The sequence below is a fragment of the Coregonus lavaretus genome, assembly GCF_964263955.1.
Source record: "Coregonus lavaretus genome assembly, chromosome: 2".
Classification (NCBI taxonomy): Eukaryota; Metazoa; Chordata; class Actinopteri; order Salmoniformes; family Salmonidae; genus Coregonus; species Coregonus lavaretus.
The window spans coordinates 28781228-28801895 of record NC_139989.1 but is presented as its reverse complement, the minus strand read 5'-3'; the positions used below and the strand labels follow the sequence as shown (position 1 = coordinate 28801895).

Here is a 20668-nt window from a genome sequence, read left to right as displayed (position 1 = left end):
GTAAGGACATCAGGGATAAAATTGTAGACCTGCACAAGTCTGAGATGGGCTACAGGACAATAGGCAAGCAGCTTGGTGAGAAGGCAACAACTGTTGGCGCAATTATTAGAAAATGTAAGAAGTTCAAGATGACGGTCAATCACCCTCGGTCTGGGGCTCCATGCAAGATCTCACCTCGTGGGGCATCAATGATCATGAGGAAGGTGAGGGATCAGCCCAGAACTACACGGCAGGACCTGGTCAATGACCTGAAGAGAGCTGGGACCACAGTCTCAAAGAAAACCATTAGTAACACACTACGCCGTCATGGATTAAAATCCTGCAGCGCACGCAAGGTCCCCCTGCTCAAGCCAGCGCATGTCCAGGCCCGTCTGAAGTTTGCCAATGACCATCTGGATGATCCAGAGGAGGAATGGGAGAAGGTCATGTGGTCTGATGAGACAAAAATTGAGCTTTTTGGTCTAAACTCCACTTGCCGTGTTTGGAGGAAGAAGAAGGATGAGTACAACCGCAAGAACACCATCCCAACTGTGAAGCACGGAGGTGGAAACTTTTCTGCAAAGGGGACAGGACGACTGCACCGTATTGAGGGGAGGTTGGATGGGGCCATGTATCGCGAGATCTTGGCCAACAACCTCCTTCCCTCAGTAAGAGCATTGAAGATGGGTCGTGGCTGGGTCTTCCAGCATGACAACGACCCGAAACACACAGCCAGGGCAACTAAGGAGTGGCTCCGTAAGAAGCATCTCAAGGTCCTGGAGTGGCCTAGCCAGTCTCCAGACCCGAACCCAATAGAAAATCTTTGGAGGGAGCTGAAAGTCCGTATTGCACAGTGACAGCCCCGAAATCTGAAGGATCTGGAGAAGGTCTGTATGGAGGAGTGGGCCAAAATCACTGCTGCAGTGTGTGCAAACCTGGTCAAGACCTACAGGAAACGTATGATCTCTGTAATTGCAAACAAAGGTTTCTGTACCAAATATTAAGTTCTGCTTTTCTGATGTATCAAATACTTATGTCATGCAATAAAATGCAAATTAATTACTTAAAAATCATACAATGTGATTTTCTGGATTTTTGTTTTAGATTCTGTCTCTCACAGTTGAAGTGTACCTATGATAAAAATTACAGACCGCTACATGCTTTGTAAGTAGGAAAACCTGCAAAATCGGCAGTTTATCAAATACTTGTTCTCCCCACTGTATGAGTCTGTTGGTCACAAAACCTTTTTTTAAAGGTAAGGGGGTGGATCAGAAAACCAGTCATTATCTGGTGTGGCCTCATGCAGCACGACATCTCCTTCGCAGAGTTTATCAGGCTCTTGATAGTGGCCTGTGAAATGTTGTCCCACTCCTCTTCAATGGCTGAGCAAAGTTGCTGGATATTGGCGGGAACTGGAACACGCTGTTGTACACATCGATCCCGATCATGCCAAACATGCTTAATGGGTGACATGTCTGGTGAGTATGTAGGCCATGGAAGAACTGGGACATTTTCAGCTTCCAGAAATTGTGTACAGATCCTTGCGTCATGGGGCCTTGCATTCTCATGCTGAAACATTAGGTGATGGCAGCAGATGAATGGCACGACAATGGTCCTCAGGATCTCGTCACGATATCTCTGTGCATTCAAATTGCCATCGACAAAATGGAATTATGTGTTCGTTGTCCGTAGCTTATGCCTGCCCATATCATAACCCCACCGCCACCATGGGGCACTCTGATCACAACGTTGACATCAGCAAACTGCTCGCCCACATGACACCATACACGCCGTCTGCCATCTGCCTGTTGAAACAAGGATTTATCCGTGAAGAGCACACTTCTCCAGCGTGCCAGTAGCCATCGAAGGTGAGCATTTGCCCACGTAAGTCAGTTACGACGCCGAACTTCAGTCAGGTCAAGACCCTGGTGAGGACGACAGGCACGCAAGATAAGCTTCCCTGAGATAGTTTGTGACAGTTTGTGCAGAAAATCTTCTGTTGTGCAAACCCAGTCTCATCAGCTGTCCGGGTGGCCTTTTATTTTCCCCAGCACAAGGTGCACCTGTGTAATGATCATGCTGTTTAATCAGCTTCTTGATATGCCACACCTGTAGGGTGGATGGATTATCTTGGCAAAGTAGAAATGCTCAGTAACAGGGATGTAAACAACTTTGCGCATAACATTTTTGAGAAATAAGCTTTGTGCGTATGGAACATTTCTGGGATTTTATTTCAGCTCATGAAACATGGGACCAACACTTTACATGTTGCGTTTACATTTTTGTTCAGTGTATATGAGAGTGTTGTGAGAGACAGTGAGTGAGTGATTGAGTGTACATGCGAGAGTGAGTTGTGTGTGAGAGAGAGAATAAGTGAGAGTGTGAGAAAGTAGGAGAGTGAGCAAGAGAGAAAAGCAAGTGTCACACAACTTAAATATCATACCAAAAGCTCACGTTGAGAAGAGGGCAGAAGAAGCAGAAGGCGGGGGGTTTACTTTGCACTATCCTTAAGTAACTTGTCTCTACGCCTATAGTAACAAATAGCTTTTCAAAAACAACTGGTTATAATGCCACTTTCAGCACAAACAGTCTGAGGCACATGCAACATCACCGTCCTCCAAAACACAACACACACTACAGAGACCCTCCCCTCCTGTGGCTGAAGAGCTGGCAAAGTGAGGCAGCAGGAAAGGAAGTCGGTTCCATTTGCCAGGCCTGCAACGAGGACCGGAGCGAAGTTCCAAAAACAACACGCGAGGCTGGCATGGAGCAACACTGGCCGCCACCTCACAAAGTGCAGGTCAGGAGGGACAGACACACAACCCAATCCTCAACAACAGAGTGAGCACTGCTTCTAAAAATATTATGTTGAGTCATAATTATTTTATGTCAAGTATTATTCCAATATTGCAAAATGTGCATTTAATAAAATATTAATACCGATATAGTAAACGTAATAATGGTACAATAATCTAATATCTAAAAAGAAACATGCATGATGCATTGTAGTAAATCATACACTACTTGAACGGGTCCTTTTACAAATAAATACATATTTTCCGGGGTGTTTTTTTTAAAAATAACACTCACTGAATTAAAATGCTGACAACTCATAAAGAGTTGTCCTATATCGGTCTCCCTCTCATAAGCAATAATATGGGACGGCCTCGCAACTTGAATGCAGTTAATGGTGGTTTCCAGTCTCCTGCCTAGAAACAATTTAAGTGTCCGTTTTGTATAGATAGGACCAGCATAGACGCAATATCCTGCATTCAAAACACTGACCATATTCAACCATCATCAATGGATTGGCAAAAGTAGCTAGGTCCATTACCAGCGAGGAGTAGCGGGATGGGGTACTCCTATAACACAGATAAACAGGTAACCCCAGGCACAAACACTTTCACCGCATACCTTTCGATTTCGCCCCGCCGTGACCATTGATAGTTGGGGAGATGGAATCGTTCCGGATTCGTTTGCTCGGGGGTCGAACGCTGGATCTCAGAAAATGATGCTGGTCGTGACTCGGTGGGGTGGGTGCTGTCGATGACAGGGGCTGTTGGCTCGAGCAAGGTCCAGACGGGATCGATACGGATGTGGGAATCACTGGTGCTGAACTGGAGCAGCCCGTAGTTGATGGATTAAGAATTTCCACTCCGTCTCTCTTTGTACTACACTCCTCGCTCCCCTGATCTCTGCTCTCCTCCTCGTCACAACCTTCAAGCTTTCTGGCCGAATTATTCGGTCCATCGACACCGATGCCGTCTCTCAGCCCAACTGTCATCCTGGCAAAACACAATCAATACAAATGTTTCACAATTAAAAGACATCACAACGCAAATCAACTTAAAAAAGACGACGTTCTCTTTCTCTAAACATGGCCGCCGCTGTTTGTTTCAAATCCCCTCTCACCGTCCTGTCGAAACACGAAAATACTATCTATATATGTTTTCATTTACATTTTGAAAGCCAAAATATTACTATACCTTGCTCGTGTGTTTTTGTTAGTCACCTTAAACTTCTAACAGTTTACATTGTTTTATTTTTATCCGAAATTCAAATACGAGCGCCCCTGAGTTTAGCGCCCTCTGAAACGACAACGTAAAACCTTTCGATACATTCGACCTCTATTTAAAGTGCTTCTTTATCAGACAAGGTTACCCATTTTCATGCTCTTCGACAGCAGATGATGTCTTCTTTCTTTTCACCATCGACCCGACGGTTTTGGTAAGCAACAGTATATAAAATTGGGCATATTCAAAGCATGAACAGGGTCTAGCCGCGACTGTCTTCACCTCGCTCCAGCTTCGACTGAATTGAACTCTGCGCAGCTCAACTGTTCACTATCTGAGTACCACAATATTACTCTCAATAATTTATTGCCTTAAACAAGGTGAATATTATCTGTATAGGCTGATATTTTTGACCAAACACTTAACTATATAACATGCTTTAAACGCTCAAAATAATCTGAATAATAAACTAGCTGGTTTTAGTTTTTACTACAGCCACAAGAGGACAGAACGCTCGAAGTCTCGACTTTGCTTATCACTACGTCATCGTCGCCAGAATTGTTGTTTTCATCATTAAGATGTTTGACGACATGATGTTAACAAAGCATCAACAAGTTGCTTCTGATATTAACTCTCAGCTTCAGAAAGCAACAACGGATACCTTATACATCATATTAAAATATAATTGATGGAGAAACTAACCACAAGCACTCGAATCAATAAAAACAATATAATATTTTGAGTGTTCAACTACAAGAATATCTAATCCATATACACATTGATCAGACACTGCATTTAACTTCTCTATAATTTGCAAGTAACAGATTACTTCTAACATAATGACACGCACTGATACAGGTGTTTCATTCTTTTTTTGCTTCACCCAACATTACTGTAGCTACAACTTTAAACAACTGGCACGTTTCACACACAATAATAAGCATCCTTAATTCATTCCCATGCAGGGAAACAAGTCACAAACAACAATGTCGTATTACTGTGTCACATGTATGTGTTCTCTAATCATGATTGTCCAACCTAATGACAGCAATCTCTTTTCAAACTCAAACAAATTTTTAAAAAATTATATATTTTCCTGCAGAAGTATAGCAGTATCTAATTAATTGATCTATTGTTTGTTTGACTGATTGCTTTATTCTGTGGTTGCTATCCTCACCTGATAGATCAGTAGACAGAATCAGCTGTTATCTTTCCTCTTGTAACCCGTGTCATTTCAATAGGTACATCTTAGGAGGAGCGGGTTACACAACCCAAAAAGCAGCTGCATGGGTGCTAGCTACTAACGTTAGCTAACTTTGCTTTGGACATGTTTGCTAGCGATGTGCGGACAAATCCCAGTCAACTAACGTTACTTGCTAACAAACAAATAGTCTCAAGCACAAATTCACACGACATTTTGCACATCATTGTATTCAGTTGTAGTGAGATATAGAGTTTAAGCAATTCATAAATTACCTTGTCTTGACTTTAGTGTTCACGTCTGGACGAGAAAACGCTGCAAGCTAAACTAACTCCGATTGACTGGCCCTCTCGTGCACAAGCACGCCCACTCCAACTCAAAAACAAATCTCGTGATTGGTCAGTTGAGGGAAAGCCATATGATTGACATCGAAGAGCTCCAATTGTTGATGAGAAAGAGAATGCAAATGAACCATTGGATAGCTCGATCTACATACGTCATTGAGTGCGCAGGGAGTTATTTTACATTGGCCGCCAAAACCTGTCACGTCATCTGGCGAAACCGAGGAGGGAGGAGAGCCCTTCTCAAATCGAACAGTAATCTGCGCGACTCGGTAATTTTGACAACAAGGCAGCATGGTGCATCATCGAAACATTAAATTAAAAAATGCATAAAATAAATGTTTGACATTTCTAGTTAGTTCTCATTGGGAAGGCAGATTAAACGTTTTTATCAAAAGCAATCACTTTTGCATGGGAAAACACAGAATCCGTGGTTGCCATGGAGCTGTGAGGTCGCCTATGCAGAAAACTCTAAATATTGTACATATTTTAATAGTTTTAGGTGTTTTTTGACAGAATCTTTTTTAATCAACTTTTTTATTTTGTTAGCTAATTAAGTTTTGATTGTATATATATATATATTGATCCACAGCAGTGCAAGACTGTCAAGTCAGTTATTTTACCTAAACTGAACTGAGAAGCTAGCTGTTTAGCTAGCTAGCTACTGTAGCTAACTGTGTTTTTATTTGAAACGAGATGGCAGAGGCCTGGAGACTGTTGAATATGGCAGAGGTTCACTAAAGTTTCCCCCCTGGGTCTGACCATTGTTTCCCCCCTACTCAACCCTTCATCTGGGCCTCAGTCAGATGAGATGTGGACCCAGTGGGGGAGAAAGGTGCGCATGGAGAGTGGATTGGACACAGGATATGACCCGCCTCTGCTCTGTGGATGACCGTGAAAGATATTCCACACAGAAATGTCCATGGGCTAACTGAAATGTTTTGTTGTTTTAAGAGCTATTTGAGATTCTTGCTGTAATTAAAAGCGCTATACAAATTATTACACGTGCTTAATTACGTAACTTTTGTTTTAAGCAAACTTCGCAGTCGCAGGACAGAGCCCGGACCTGCTGGCTCAAGCCCGGGAGGCAGCCTGGTTCCAAATCGAATGCAATTAACGTTTAGCCAGTGCATAACACGCCTACACGGGCGCCCGGGTGATATTAATCGAATCCCTTAATCTGCAAAGTGTGGTATAGAAATGGGGCATATAAATATAATCTAGTCTAGATAGATAGATTTCTATGGTATGTTCCCCGCCTAGAACCAACATCACACGCGCCACCAATTTACTATCAATTCAATTCAAGGGAATTTATTGGCATGGGAAACATATGTTTACGTTGCCAAAGCAAGTGAAATAGAAAATAAACAAAAGTGAAATAAACAAAAAAATGAACAGTAAACATTACACTCACAAAAGTTCCCACTAGTTTAACTTATTTCACTACCATTAAATACTGCTACATACCTGGAACCGTTTTAATGTTTGTTCGTTTTCCGGTTATGGAAATTCCGCTCAAAGCCCGGCCCATTCCAGGCGAGTAAACCGCGTGCACCCAATATGACAGACAGGCGGAAAGCCAAATGACAATAGAATTAGGGCGTTCTCCTTAGTAATTTAACCAATGAAATTAGTCACACCTTTCGACTGATAACACTTTTGACCATTGAGGCTCTTCCCATTGCTGGCTCATCCTATCGAGTGGGCGGGGGCTTTTCCCGGTTTCGGAAAGGGAATACGCAACCAACAAAAGTTTTTTAAAAATTGAGCTAGCTACGACATCAATCTCCCCCCACACGAAGACAGCCATCAGAATGACTTCGACGAACATGTTTTCAGGACTCGATAATGGCGCAAAGCCAAGTTCAAGGTAACACGAGATTGCATCCACAGGTTTTATTTGCAGCAGGCAAAATTCAAGCAACTAGCTAGCTATGTTCATGAACGCTACTGTATGTTAATTGGCCGCGAGCCCGCAAGCAATTTAGCTTGCTAGCTAGATGACACTTTGATGATAGTAACGCTAGTTACCCAGCTCGTTACCAAAACTTAGCACAACGATTAAACCTCTCGTCTTTGTTACCCTATCCAATTCTGTATCAATCATATAAGACAAGTTAGTGATAAAATATTTATACAGTTTTGTCAGTAGTAAACTTTTAGTTTGGTAACCGCTAGTTAGCTTCTATGGGCCTTTGGCCCGATGCAGCAGGGCGTTTTTTTTGTTGTTGCGCTGAGGAAATGGAAGCTCGTGTAATATTAATTTTTTTACAGAGTAGCCACCGAGATGACGCTCATTGTTCTCTTGTTGCTTGCATTTTCAAAACGGACACAGTCACCCACACCCCGTTTACAACAACCTATTTCTAAAAAGTAAGGGTAATTGGGAATATTTCACAGTATTTTTTTACTCGGTCAACTATAGTTTTCTAACCACCCTGCGAACATTCCAAGAACAGCCAGCTAACTGGCTAAAAATGTGTTCTGTATTGAGTTAAGTAATCAGCTACACAGCTAAATGTGACTTTTAAACAGTTAACTTAGCTCAGCAGGCCTATGTAGCCTGCAGTCATACTGTGGTACATTTACATTTTAGTCATTTAGCAGACGCTCTTATCCAGAGCGATTTACAGTTAGTGAGTGCATACATTATTTTTACATTTTTCATACTGGCCCCCCGTGGGAATCAAACCCACAACCCTGGCGTTGCAAACGCCATGCTCTACCAACTGATGGTACAATTAGCAGATAACTATATTATTTGGTCTTTACTAGCCACAGCTAATGTGGCCACAACTAACATTACCATTTGTGGCCTGTCTTCAAGAAGTTGTTGTGCATGCAGCATATTCGATTCCTAGATTTTTGCACGTTTTCATTATGGAACATTCTCTATTAATCATATTATCCCAGGCACTGCCTTCCTTTGTGTATGATGAATGCTGACAGTCTGGCCTACAGGCTATATACTCTACATCAGTGGTTCCCAACCAGAGGTACAAGGAAGCCCTAGTGTATTTGGCCTATCAACAGGTGGTACTTGAGAAGACTCATGAGACCATAGGTCTACTGGTAAAATGCACATGAGGGGGAACTTCAGGGGTATTTCTGGGCAGAGCGAAATTCATTTGGTGGTACAGTAACCAAAAAAGGTTGGGAACCACTGCTCTACATTAACCAACATGATTTGGATGTTTTCTTTTCAGAGTCCTGCGTCCCCCCGGAGGTGGCTCCAGCGACCTGTTTGGTGGCTACGAGGAAGAAGCAGCTGCATCGAGACGGCCCCACAAGATGGCCTCCAACCTTTTCGCCCCGCCAGAGCCCCAGTGTGTCATCAGGCGAACCAACCCCCCAGGTGAGAGAGAGAAGCCCCCTTACTGGGCATACAAATTCCCTTTTCACACTACTGGGCTGAATTGATCCAAGCTGCTTTGCACTTGCCTGGTTATGCATCCAAACAATGGGTGGCAGTCTGTGTTCTTTTAGTCCTTAATACAAAATAAAGGTTACGCTGGAACCATGAAAGGATGCTGGTAACATCCTTGAAAAAATAAAAATGTATGCCCTCACTTAACTGTAAGTCGCTCTGGATAAGAGCGTCTGCTAAATGACTAAAGTGTACCATGATAGAAAGGACTATGTGAAAGGAACATATCAGAGCCAGGAGAGTACAGTTCAGGTCAGCACAATAGTGTGGAAAGGGAAGATGCTTCCTAGGTCTTCCTACCAGGTGAGAGTTCCCCTGACTGGGCAAACAGACAAGCAACGACTGCCCTCCCTGGTTCTGGAGCTGTCAGAGCCTTTTCGGGTCTATGTGGTGTGAAAACTGCCACTACGGTGCTATGTTAGCTTTTTTTAACGTTCAGAAAAGGAGCCATTGATGAGTGTGAACTTACTCACCATGTCTTCCCCAAATCCTGTTTGGATTGCATTGACATGCTGCAGTGCTTGTGTGTGTGTATTGAAAATGTGATGTGACACACGCCTGGCTTCTATTCTAGCCTAGTAACAATCAGTAGTAGGCCATTGTCGTTCCATGCAGTGAAATAACTGAGTGCTTAAGAGCCTATTCATTATTGAGTCCAGTGTAGGATTACACACTGGCCAGGGTTTCGGTTAGCTGCTAAATGCCAGCATTTGGCAAAAAATAAATACGTGAAAACTGATAAATAAAATGTTTGCTGGCCCAATTGTCTGAGAGAAAGAAAAAAAAAATCCATTGCAAAACAATGTAGATTATCCCAGTTTCCAGTGTTCCCACCGAGAGGGGATTCTTTCTCCAAAACAGAGTATAGATGCCCTCAAGATCACGCCTACTTGAGGACAAAGTAACGAGGCTGATGCACATCGCAGGCTGCTCCAAGGAGTTGGACAGTTTTGATTTCCCAACAGCAGCGGCTAACTTTGAGCATGCCAAGGTCCGTCGCAAACGCAAGTAAATTAGAAGGAAATTGTTTGTCAGGCCCGGTCCTAGCAGTTCTGCTGCCACCCTAGGCAAGATCAACATATACCGCCCCTGTGTCGTATAGTATAAAGATTTGGAATGGATTGATAGACTAGAGTAGAGTAATGATGTGTATAATGCGCAATTGATGCATTTTCAATTTAGCTTATTCAGTAGCTCTTGACAACTATTCACATCGGAGAGTTACAATGTTGCAATCACTAGGCAGCCAACTGCCTATAGTGGGAAACAGTTATCAATAAGCCACGTACAGTGCATTTGGAATGTATTCAGGCCCCTTATTCTAAAATGGATTATTGTTTTTTCCCTCGTCAATCTACACACAATACCCCATAATGACAAAGCAAATACAGATTTTTTGAAATGTTACCAAGTCTTTTAGAAATAAAATAGAAATATTACATTTACATAAGTATTCAGCACCTTTGGCAGCGATTACAGCCATGAGACTTCTTGGGTATGACGCTACAAGCTTGGTACACCTGTATTGGGGAGTTTCTCCCATTCTTCTCTGCAGATCCTCTCAAGCGCTGTCAGGTTGGATGGGGAGCGTCGCTGCACAGCTCTTTTCAGGTATCTCCAGAGATGTTCGATCGGGTTCAAGTCCAGGCTCTGGCTGGGCCACTCAAGGAAATTCAGAGACTTGTCCCGAAGTCACTCCTCCGTTGTCTTGGCTGTATGCTTAGGGTTGTTGTTCTGTTGGAAGGTGAACCTTCGCCCCAGTCTGAGGTCCTGGGTGCTCTGGAGCAAATTTTCATCAAGGATCTCTCTGTACTTTGCTCTGTTCGTCTTGGCCTTGATCCTGACTAGTCTCCCAGTCCCTGCTGCTGAAAAACATCCCCACAGCATGATGCTGACACCACCATGCTTCACCGTAGGGATGGTGCCAGGTTTCCTCCAGACGTGAAGCTTGACATTCAGGCCAAAGAGTTCAATCTTGGTTTCATCAGAAAGAGAATCTTGTTTATCATGGTCAGAGTCCTTTAAGTGCCTTTTGACAAACTCCAAGCGGGCTGTCATGTGCCTTTTACTGAGGAGTGTAAGCCACTCTACCATAAAGGCCTGATTGGTAGAGTGCTGCGAAGATGGTTGTCCTTCTGTAAGGTTTTCCTATCTCCACAGAGGAACTCTGGAGCTCTGTCAGAATGACCATCGGGTTCTTGGTCACCTCCCTGAGCTCAATTTCTAGTCTCCTAGCTAAGGGTCTGAATACTTATATAAATAAGCTATTTCAGTTTTATTTTGAATACATTTGCAAAAATATCTAAACCAGTTTTTGCTTTGTCATTATGGGGTATTGTGTGTAGATTGAGGGGGGGAAAAATATTTTAATCCATTTAACAAAATGTGGAGAAGGGGTCTTAATACTTTCCGAAGTCACTGTATATCACACATGACACAAGTCATGACCCCACGATAGTTCAAATTACAATTAACATAACATTTATTAACATAATCCAGTAGAATTGTAAAGAGTGCGATTATCATTTGAAACAATTTTCGGACCTCGTTTCACAGGAGCATTGTAAAATAAGCTTTCTCTCAATGAACCAGCCTTAACGAATTTTGTTCATTTATAAATCGAATTTGATTGTCCAACATCGGTTTTATAATTTATTCATTTTGTGGCTGCCTAGAGTGGCCTCTTTCCACTGCTCTGGTGCTGAATCGCAGCGGGAATGGGGAGTGGGGCGGGCTGGCCCTGGTTTGTAGACAGCCATGTTTTGTTATTTATTAGGCATAATTAAAAAATGTTCATGCGTAAGGTAAATTAGAGGCCCAAATTGTTTTATAAAAATGTTCAAACAAATAGCCTATAGGACAGGCCATTTGCTAATTACACTGAACAAAAATATAAACGCAACATGTAAAGTGTTGGTCCCATGTTTCTTGAGCTGAAATAAAAGCTTATTTGTCAAAAAATTTGACCGACCGGCTCGATTGGATCTAATGTAGCCAATTTGAAATAGTATTTTTTACATTGGATGAAAGTAAAGACTTAGAGCTAGAAAATGGTATATCATACACTACAGTTGAGGAACAATGGGAAAGTAATTCTGCTTTGAAAGTTGATAAAGTTGTAACCTCACTTTTGAGAAAATGGCCTTCGAATGTTTTGGTACCAACTGGAGAGCTCATCTTTGTCTACACCCATTCAGCATCGTTACACCCTCTTGAGCATTAGCCCCACCCATCTCCTTAAGGGTTGATCTGAGCGTTCTGTCCTAACAGCAGTGAAGCACCCAAGCTAACAATGGCTGGCTAGCTACTTCCAGACACAAATGAGAGAACAGCTCACTGACCATTTTACTTGCCCTAGCAGAGCTGGTTAAGCTGTTTTTATGTTATCCAGAGTGTTGGTGAATGCAACTGTGCGGCTGGCAACAATTTACGCTTTTTTGCCAACGTTTACTGACACCGGCCATATTCAACGGGTGTTGAGCGTTCGTAAATTCGTCAGTTATTCTGCGCTCTGGCACACTCAGACGAGAGTGCTCTCAAATCGGAGTAGATAGCCAGAGCGAATTTACCAGCTACGTCTATCAACATTTGTCGCAGTTACATTCTATTGAAATGGTTACTTGCATAGTGGAGTCTTTTGTTTCGACATATAGCTTGCTAGCTAAACAATGAACCATAATCCCAACTCATGACGTTACTACCCTGCATGAATCTGCAGATATCTAACCAACCAGGTTCAATGTTAGCTAGCTAGCTAACATTAGGCTATAACTAGCATTGCAAATTGCTATGTGATATGAATAATATTACTGTACAGATCATACATGTAAAGTTAGCTAGTGAGCCAGTCAGCTAACGTTAGCTAGCTAGCTAACAGTACACTTTAACTTGAAATGAAAATGACTTTCTGTCAATTAGAAACATGTGATATCTGAATGTAGCTAGCTAGACTATCTTACCCGTATACATCATGTATGGATGCTTCTCCCTGTCACGGATGCCATGGTTGCCCTTAGTTTGATTGAAGATGTCATCCGGAGACAGGTGTTTCTGCATCTCCTTAGCTATCATACTCTTAATTCCACTGATTTCAAAACTCGGTCCTCCAGAAAGTGGAGAGCAACACTTATGCAGTTCTACTACGCGATTATATATCTTTTTTTTAAAGCCGTGTTAGACAGGATTACCTACACATGCTGACCAGCTGAAATAGACAGGAACGTTCTACATGGCAGACCAATCCCAACTCATCGCTCGGCATGTCCAGCCCACTCATCTCAGCCAATCTTGGCTAGTGGGAAGGTTGCGGTCTTTCTGTGGCTAAACCAACAAGGCTCATAATTTATCAATTTTATTCGTATTTACAGATGGCATACAAGTTTGTTATTAAGGCATATGAAAGTTCACATGTTCCAGAAGGAATTTCTGCCAAAAAATGCATTTTGATTCAAAAATGGTTTGTTCAAATGGCTCTCCTGTGAAGGAGTGACCCGCAACATAGGCTTAGTTTCCTGAAACGAGTCACATGTGGTGCACAAATTTGTTTACATCCCTGTTAGTGAGCGTTTTATCTTTGCCAAGATAATCCACACAGGTGACAGGTGTGTCATATCAATAAGTTGATTAAACAGTGTGATCATTACACAGGTGCACCCTGTGCTGGGGACAATAAAGGGCCACTCTAAAATGTGCATTTTTGTCACCCAACACAATGCCACAGATGTCTCAAGTTTTGAGGGAGCGTGCAATTGGCATGCTGACCGCAGGAATGTCCACCAGAGCTGTATCCAGATAATTGAATGTCAATTTCTCTTCCATAAGCCGCCTCCGACTTCGTTTAGAGAATTTGGCAGTACGTCCAACCGGCCTCTCAACCGCAGATCACGTGTAACCACGCCAGCCCAGGACCTCCACATCCGGCTTCTTCACCTCCGGGATCGTCTGACACCAGCCACCCAGACAGCTGATGAAACTGTGGGTTTGCACAAACTGTCAGAAACCGTCTCAGGGAAGCTCATCTGTGTGCTCGTCATCATGTAAAGTTAGCTAGCGTCCTCACCAGGGTCTTGACCTGACTGCAGTTTGGCGTCGTAAACGACTTCAGTGGGCAAATGCTAACCTTCGATGGCCACTGGCACGATGGAGAAGTGTGCTCTTCACAGAATAATCCCGGTTTCAACTGTACCGTGCAGACGGCATGTATGGCGTCGTGTCCGTGAGCGGTTTGCTGATGTCAACATTGTGAACCGAGTGCCCCATGGTGGCGGTGCAGTTATGATATGGGCAGGCATAAGCTATAGACATCGAACACAATTGCATTTTATCGATGGCAATTTCAATGCACAGAGATACCGTGACGCGATCCTGAGGCCCATTGTCGTGCCGTTCATCCGCTGACATCACTTCATGTTTCAACATGATAATGCAAGGCCCCATGACGCAAGGATCTATACACAATTCCTGGAAGCTGAAAATATCCCAGTTCTTCCAAGGCCTACATACTCACCAGACATGTCACCCCACCATACATGGGACAACATTCCACAGGCCACAATCAACAGCCTGATCAACTCTATGCGAAGGAGATGTCATGCTGCATGAGGCAAATAGTGGTCACACCAGATACTGACTGGTTTTCTTATCCATGCCCCTACCTTTTTTTTTTAGGTATCTCTGACCAACCGATACATATCTATATTTCCAGTCATGTGAAATCCATAGATTATGGCCTAATGAATTCATTTAAATTGCCTGATTTCCTTATGAACTGTAACTCAGTCAAAGCTTTAAAATTGTTGCATGTTGCATTTATATTTTTGTTCAATGTATATTATACAAATATTATATTTAGAAGTTACTGTGTAGGCGACTTGTTTTTCTAGGCTAAATGTTTTCTTTTTTCAACTGATATTAATTTATGATTTATACAAGAGATGAAGACGCAACGGGCAATGTTTTACTTTTTAGTAAATGTGTCATGTTGGTATAAGAAGTTTATTTTATTTTATTAACTTTACAGGCTAATTTCTATTCTGTTAAGATTAATTACAATAATTTAAATGTGATTTTGAGTACTGTGGGTGGACGCCCTAATGTGGTACACACTCAATGCATATGGATTTCAGGTACATTTTATTAGATTTTCATTAGTTAAACGAAGTTTGGGCCACATGTAATATATTGACATCACATGACTGGATCAATATGTCTGTATTGAGGCCAAGGATCAGATGGTAAAATTCAAATATTATATGAGTTTCTATTGTATCTCTGCACATCAGAGCTGGTTGGCTACCAGCTTTCAGCCCTTCTATCTCTGTGGTAGAATGTTCTAGAAAGAATTATGAAGGCACTCGCCCAGATATTCAAAAGGTTATCTTTGCTGTGAAATGTATTGCCTCATGTCAGTCCAGGCTGTGCAGAAACCTCTTCACCACAACCATAGCTGTAGCTTAGTGAGGGTAGGACTGAGCTTTGTGTGTGGAGGTTTGTAGCCTGGTTCAATTTGGTTGGAGGGGATCAGTCATGTTGCCAGTAATGGGTCAGATAAGAGGTTTGAGTAGTGAACATTCAATAGAAGTGTTAATCACAAAAAAAGTGGTTTGAGTGTAGAGATTTGACTTGTTTTTCTTTTCCTCAATGTCTTGAATAATGTTCACCTTTTTAATACCTTGTGTAAATTATTTTGTTCGTTCTTTCTGTATTCTGTTGTAAAGCGTTGTCAGTGCCATTTCACCAGGTCAAATTCCTGGCGCCTGTAAAATATAATTGACTTGCTGTCCTTCCTCGATGCAGGGGGTAAAAGCAGTGGGATATTTGGTTCTCCAGAGGCCCCAGCCGAGCAACAGAGACCCGTACCCCCAGGCGGCAACACCAGCAACATCTTCGGGGGGCTTGAGAGTGCCCCTCCCTCGGTCAAATCCCATTCCAACAAGCCAAAGGTAATCCAGACCACCCCTGTCCCCCAGTCTATCCCATTCCAAATGACTAATGGTTATGAATAGCTGATTTGCATGATGTGTAGGGTATATTGACATGTTATCCCTATTATTCCCAGGACAACATTTCTGTGGGTGAAAGTGCCATGCCCATTCCCGAGCCCCCAGGTGAGTTTAACACTGATAATGGCTAACACTTTAGAGCCCACTGTCTACCAGGCAGTTACTTCAAATGACTTGTTGACCGAGCTAATAATGACCTAATAATTCCATAGTAACTAATTACACATCGGTTACTTTAAGTTGCATTGACACCAAGTCTTATGTACCATTTGGTATGAGGTAAATCTCGCTCTGTTTCTCCTTCTCTCTCATCTCTGTTTCTCTCTTTTATCCCTCTTTTTCTCTCTCTCCCTTTCGCTCTCAGCTCCTCAGCCAAAGGAGAGCCCGGCCAAGGAGGTGAAGGAGAATGTTGCCTCCCCTCCCCCCACACCCACCAAAGCAGTGGTGGAGCCTGCGCCTGCTCCCTCGGCCAAGAAGCCAGAGCCAGAGGCCTCCCTTAGTGAGCTCTCACTGAAGGACCACGAGCCCCACCTTGGCCCCCGCCCCCGCTCCCACAACAAGGTCCTTAACCCCCCAGGAGGGAAGTCTAGCGTGGTCTTCTACTGATCCAGCTCCTCCATCCCATCGTCTCTATTCATGTCTACATCCCAAATGGCACCCTATTCCCTATATAAGTAACGCTTGTCCGAGCCAGAACGGCGCATAGGGCAGGAGCCTATCTCTTGTTTCTGTAGCGTGAGGCTGCTTGATGCACAAGTACACCCCCATGACAGGACGCTAGTTTATGGGCCCTGGTCAAAATTAGTGGACTGTATAGGGAACGGTGTCATTTGGGACACAACCCATGCCCACCATTTTTCTCTGTTCTGTTCATTTTCCCTATTCACTCTCTGGAAGAAAATAATCTCAACAATAATTTTTACATTCTAAATTCCTGTCCAATCATTCAAAATGGTTAAATTCCCGATTCATTGCAAGGGTTCTATTTCTTGCTGTAAATGTTAGTTTTTTTTATTACATGGGTTTTAATGTTATTGTGTTGATTACAAAGGCAGAGTGAGTTCATTTAGGCAGTTATACCAAAAACAATCACTGGCATCAAAGGTCCTGATGGAAATTCTAAATTGTCAGCATTGAGACCTCTGTTGCCTATGCACACTGTTGTCATGGTAAGCCCTGAAGTGATCACAATCACGATTTACTGTCAGTTTGTTGACAATAACACATCCCAAATCATGCTCATTCTATCCTCCATTTCATCCCACTCCTTTACGCTCTCTCCACTGATAATCAAACCCATCTTAAGTTTCTGTCTGCAACCAGAAACAGAAACTCTTGTTCAGGGAGAAAATGCAAAGCAAAGAGCTACGGGCAGTACCCATGATGCATTCCCCACCCCCAAAGTTCTTCTTTGGAAGAAATTCCATTATGATTTTTATATATTGCCCATGCAAATGGCTGAATGTATTGTATGTTGTGGTTGTTCCCTGCTCTGTTACCATTGCTTGCTGTTATCAGAGGATGGTATCCACTCGGGGAGGCCTTGTATGTTTTAAATTAAAACGGCTGCTGCTCTGGAATAGTACATGACCGGGAAAAATACGGGTGTGGACTTGGGAGACCCTAAGGAACCCTTAGCCACCCACACACCGCACCACGTTCCAGGCTGCCTACGTAGCAGTCGCGCACCAAATCTTGCGCCTGGATAAGTGTTTTAACATGTCAGTAACCAGTATGACTAGTTTCTCATCAATAACGTATAAACCTTTTAATTAAGACTTTGGTGGAAGTCTAGTGAGTTCAGTGTATATTTGAAGGGTCTTTGCTTCTGGAATAGCCAGGAGAATAATTTTTTTTGTCAGTAGCTAGGTTACCCTCCAATTGTCAACAGAATTTCATGCGAATATTCAATCTGCATAAAAACAATATTTGCATTTTCCCACCAGAGATGTTTCCATCAAATTGACTTGTTGTGGATAAAAGGCTGTGTGTGATATAGTGCACATAAACATTTATTTTGCAATTTCAATTCCCATGTACTGAATAAAAAATACAAGTTAAATGGGACCTACTTTACTCGCATATAAAGGTTGGCTGGAAACCTGGTTAGTAACTGCATCAACCGACTGTAGATGGCGCGGTATTCAATCATTTGTTGATTTGTGCAGTGTGGACAGTTAGGAGGCAGTCTGGAACACATGCCCCTGTTCAAGGTCTCCTGGTGCCATCTTAACCCCTGAGTGTTGGAGTGCCTGGCAGGCAAAGTTCACAGCAGAGGAAAAGCAAAAAGAACCTGTGTATTGCAATAAAACTTATTTTCAGACTGATGTCTTGTCTATTTTGCTGTTTGTTTTCAGGGCTTAAGTATTGGCCGTGTCAATGTATTGATTGGGAGTTCCAGTGTTGGATAGTAATGGGTTTGTGAATCGTCACAATTTTCAATTTTGCTGCTGTATGCTCATTTCCCCCTTTGGGGAAGTCAATATAGTTGAGTATTCTGAACACAAACTAGGCCTTTATCCCTGTAATATAATCACATGTATTTTTGCCCCACACTTAGAATGATGCCATTGTGTGGCTCTCATGGCCTTGACTTCTGTTGGAGTAAGACTGTTCCTCTGACACGACACAAATGTCTCATGGAGCTATGCCGGCCGCCCTCACTTGAATAGAGGCAGTCTAATACATCTGCCTGGCCTTAGGAATTTGGGCTGCTTTCGAGATCAATTGAGATCGTTTACAACGTGTTTGACATTATGGCATGACAAGGAGTTGCATGATGGCACAAACAGGCTGGTATCCTGGCTAGCCACAAGGAGGATATAGTTCCAACTGCGACCACCAGAGGGTGCTGCTTTCCTTAACTACACTGCTTAATAAAACCAGGACAGAACGAATGGGGCTGCACCAGCGGAGGCTCCTCAGAGGAGGACCATCCTCAGTGAATTTAATAAAAATAAAAATAGTGAAACATTGTTATCCTTTTAAAATAAAACTATACTAAATATATTCACATGTCACCAAATAATGGATTAAAACACTTATGCAATGGTCTACAATAGCTTCAGCAGCACTCTAGGGTAGCGCCATGGTGTAGCTGGAAGACAGCTATCTTCTGTCCTCTGGGTACATTGACTTCAATACAAAACCTAGGAGGTTCTTGGTTCTCACCCCCTTCCATAGACTTACACAGTAATTATGACAACTTCCAGAGGACGTCCTCCAACCCATCAGAGCTCTTGCAGCAGGAACTGACATGTTGTGGACCTAATCAAAATATCAGAATGAATCTAGTACTAAAAGCATAATCTACAGTTAGCTAACACTGCAGTGCATAAAATGTGGTGAGTAGTTGACTCAAAGAGAGTTAGACAATAGTTGAACAGTGTAATTTCTTCCAAAATTAAGGAGAAGAGAGAGAGAGAGCGAGCTAGCTAAATATATATATATTATTTTTTTTACTTTCACTTAGCAAGTTGAATGCACCTAGCTAGTTTAGCCTACTCAAACACCTGGCTCAAACAGAGAGGGATGCTATGTTAGCTAGCTGGCTATGGCTATCCAACACTGGAACTCCCAAGTCAAGGTAAGCTTTTGGTTTTATACATTTATTGCCACCGGGGTCCGCCGATGTAACTGCTAAACTGCTTGTACACTGTACTGCATGATTGTAGCGGCTTTACTAACACGTTAGTTCTAGTAGCTATGTTGACTATGAGGTGACAACGATGTAGGCTGTGTGTAGCAGTTAGCAGTCATGATATGAAGGTTTGGCTTGGAAATATTTTTTTGCCTGGTCACAGACAGCTGATGTGTTGTGCACTGAAGTCCACAAGCGAAGGGAAGTGGTGAGAGGAGGAGAGTGCGTAGATAGTTGCGAGAAGGAATTAGATATATATACAAGGAGCTGTTTTTATATGGCTGCTATGAAAGTGAACTGTTTGCATGTGATCAGGGGTGTATTCATTCCGCCGATTCTGTTGAAAAACATTTCTTAAATGGACGCAAACAGAACGAAACAGGAATAAACATACTTGAATTTGTCCAATAGAAACTTGTTTGCAACTGTTGGAATAATGATTACACCCTAGTATGAAAAATGTATGCACTCACTAACTGTAAGTCGCTCTGGATAAGAGTGTCTGCTAAATAACTAAAATGTAAATGTAGATCAGCTAGATACAGGCAAAAGTGTTCAAGGCGGTATTGAATGTGTCACTGTCTTGTCACCTTGATTACTCAAAATTCTCTCGACCTGTGCACCTACGTTGTAAACTTTAATTCATAGGCTAGATTGTAGCAACCTCATGATGGGTACAGGGAAAATTTGAGTATCATGTTGTAGTCTAAACCTATCGATGTTACATTGAGCTGGGGAATGGAATATGAATGACAGTCATCCAATATGCTGTAATAGAAATAAGGCCATGCTCATAAAAAAAAAATCCTCCCTCATCTTAAATGGCACCGACCGCCACTGGGCTGCACCTTGACATTTTCATAAATGATAATAATCATCAATCACTTAAATGTATTTATAAAGCCATTTTTACATCAGCAAACAGTGCTTTTACAGTAACCTTGTGTAGACCTCAAAAAGCAATGATAAGCGGAAGCACAATGGCCAGGAAAAGGGGGAGAAACCTACACCGTAAACCCCAATGTGCTGTCATTGCTCAACATTTTTATTCACCTGCAACCTG

The 20668-nt window shown here is 42.5% G+C and overlaps 2 protein-coding genes across 2 annotated transcripts in view; one reads left to right on the top strand and one right to left on the bottom strand.

Moving 5' to 3' along the window:
• Positions 1–4413, bottom strand: part of LOC311105837 (protein cramped-like) — a 32118-nt gene extending 27705 nt beyond the window's left edge. Inside the window, exons 1-2 of the mRNA XM_084148047.1 lie at positions 4141–4413; positions 3394–3764 (exon numbers count right to left, since the gene is read on the bottom strand). Coding sequence (XP_084004173.1) covers positions 3394–3764; positions 4141–4190 — 421 coding nt within the window. The 5' untranslated portion in view covers positions 4191–4413. The remainder of the gene's footprint in view (positions 1–3393; positions 3765–4140) is intronic.
• A 2839-nt stretch (positions 4414–7252) lies between these two features.
• Positions 7253–18292, top strand: LOC311148475 (jupiter microtubule associated homolog 2-like). The gene is made up of 5 exons (XM_084185451.1): positions 7253–7407; positions 8744–8892; positions 15760–15905; positions 16022–16070; positions 16330–18292. The coding sequence occupies exons 1-5, from the start codon at positions 7352–7354 to the stop codon at positions 16569–16571; spliced, it is 642 nt and encodes a 213-aa protein (XP_084041577.1). The 5' UTR covers positions 7253–7351; the 3' UTR covers positions 16572–18292.
• Positions 18293–20668: the final 2376 nt, after the last annotated feature.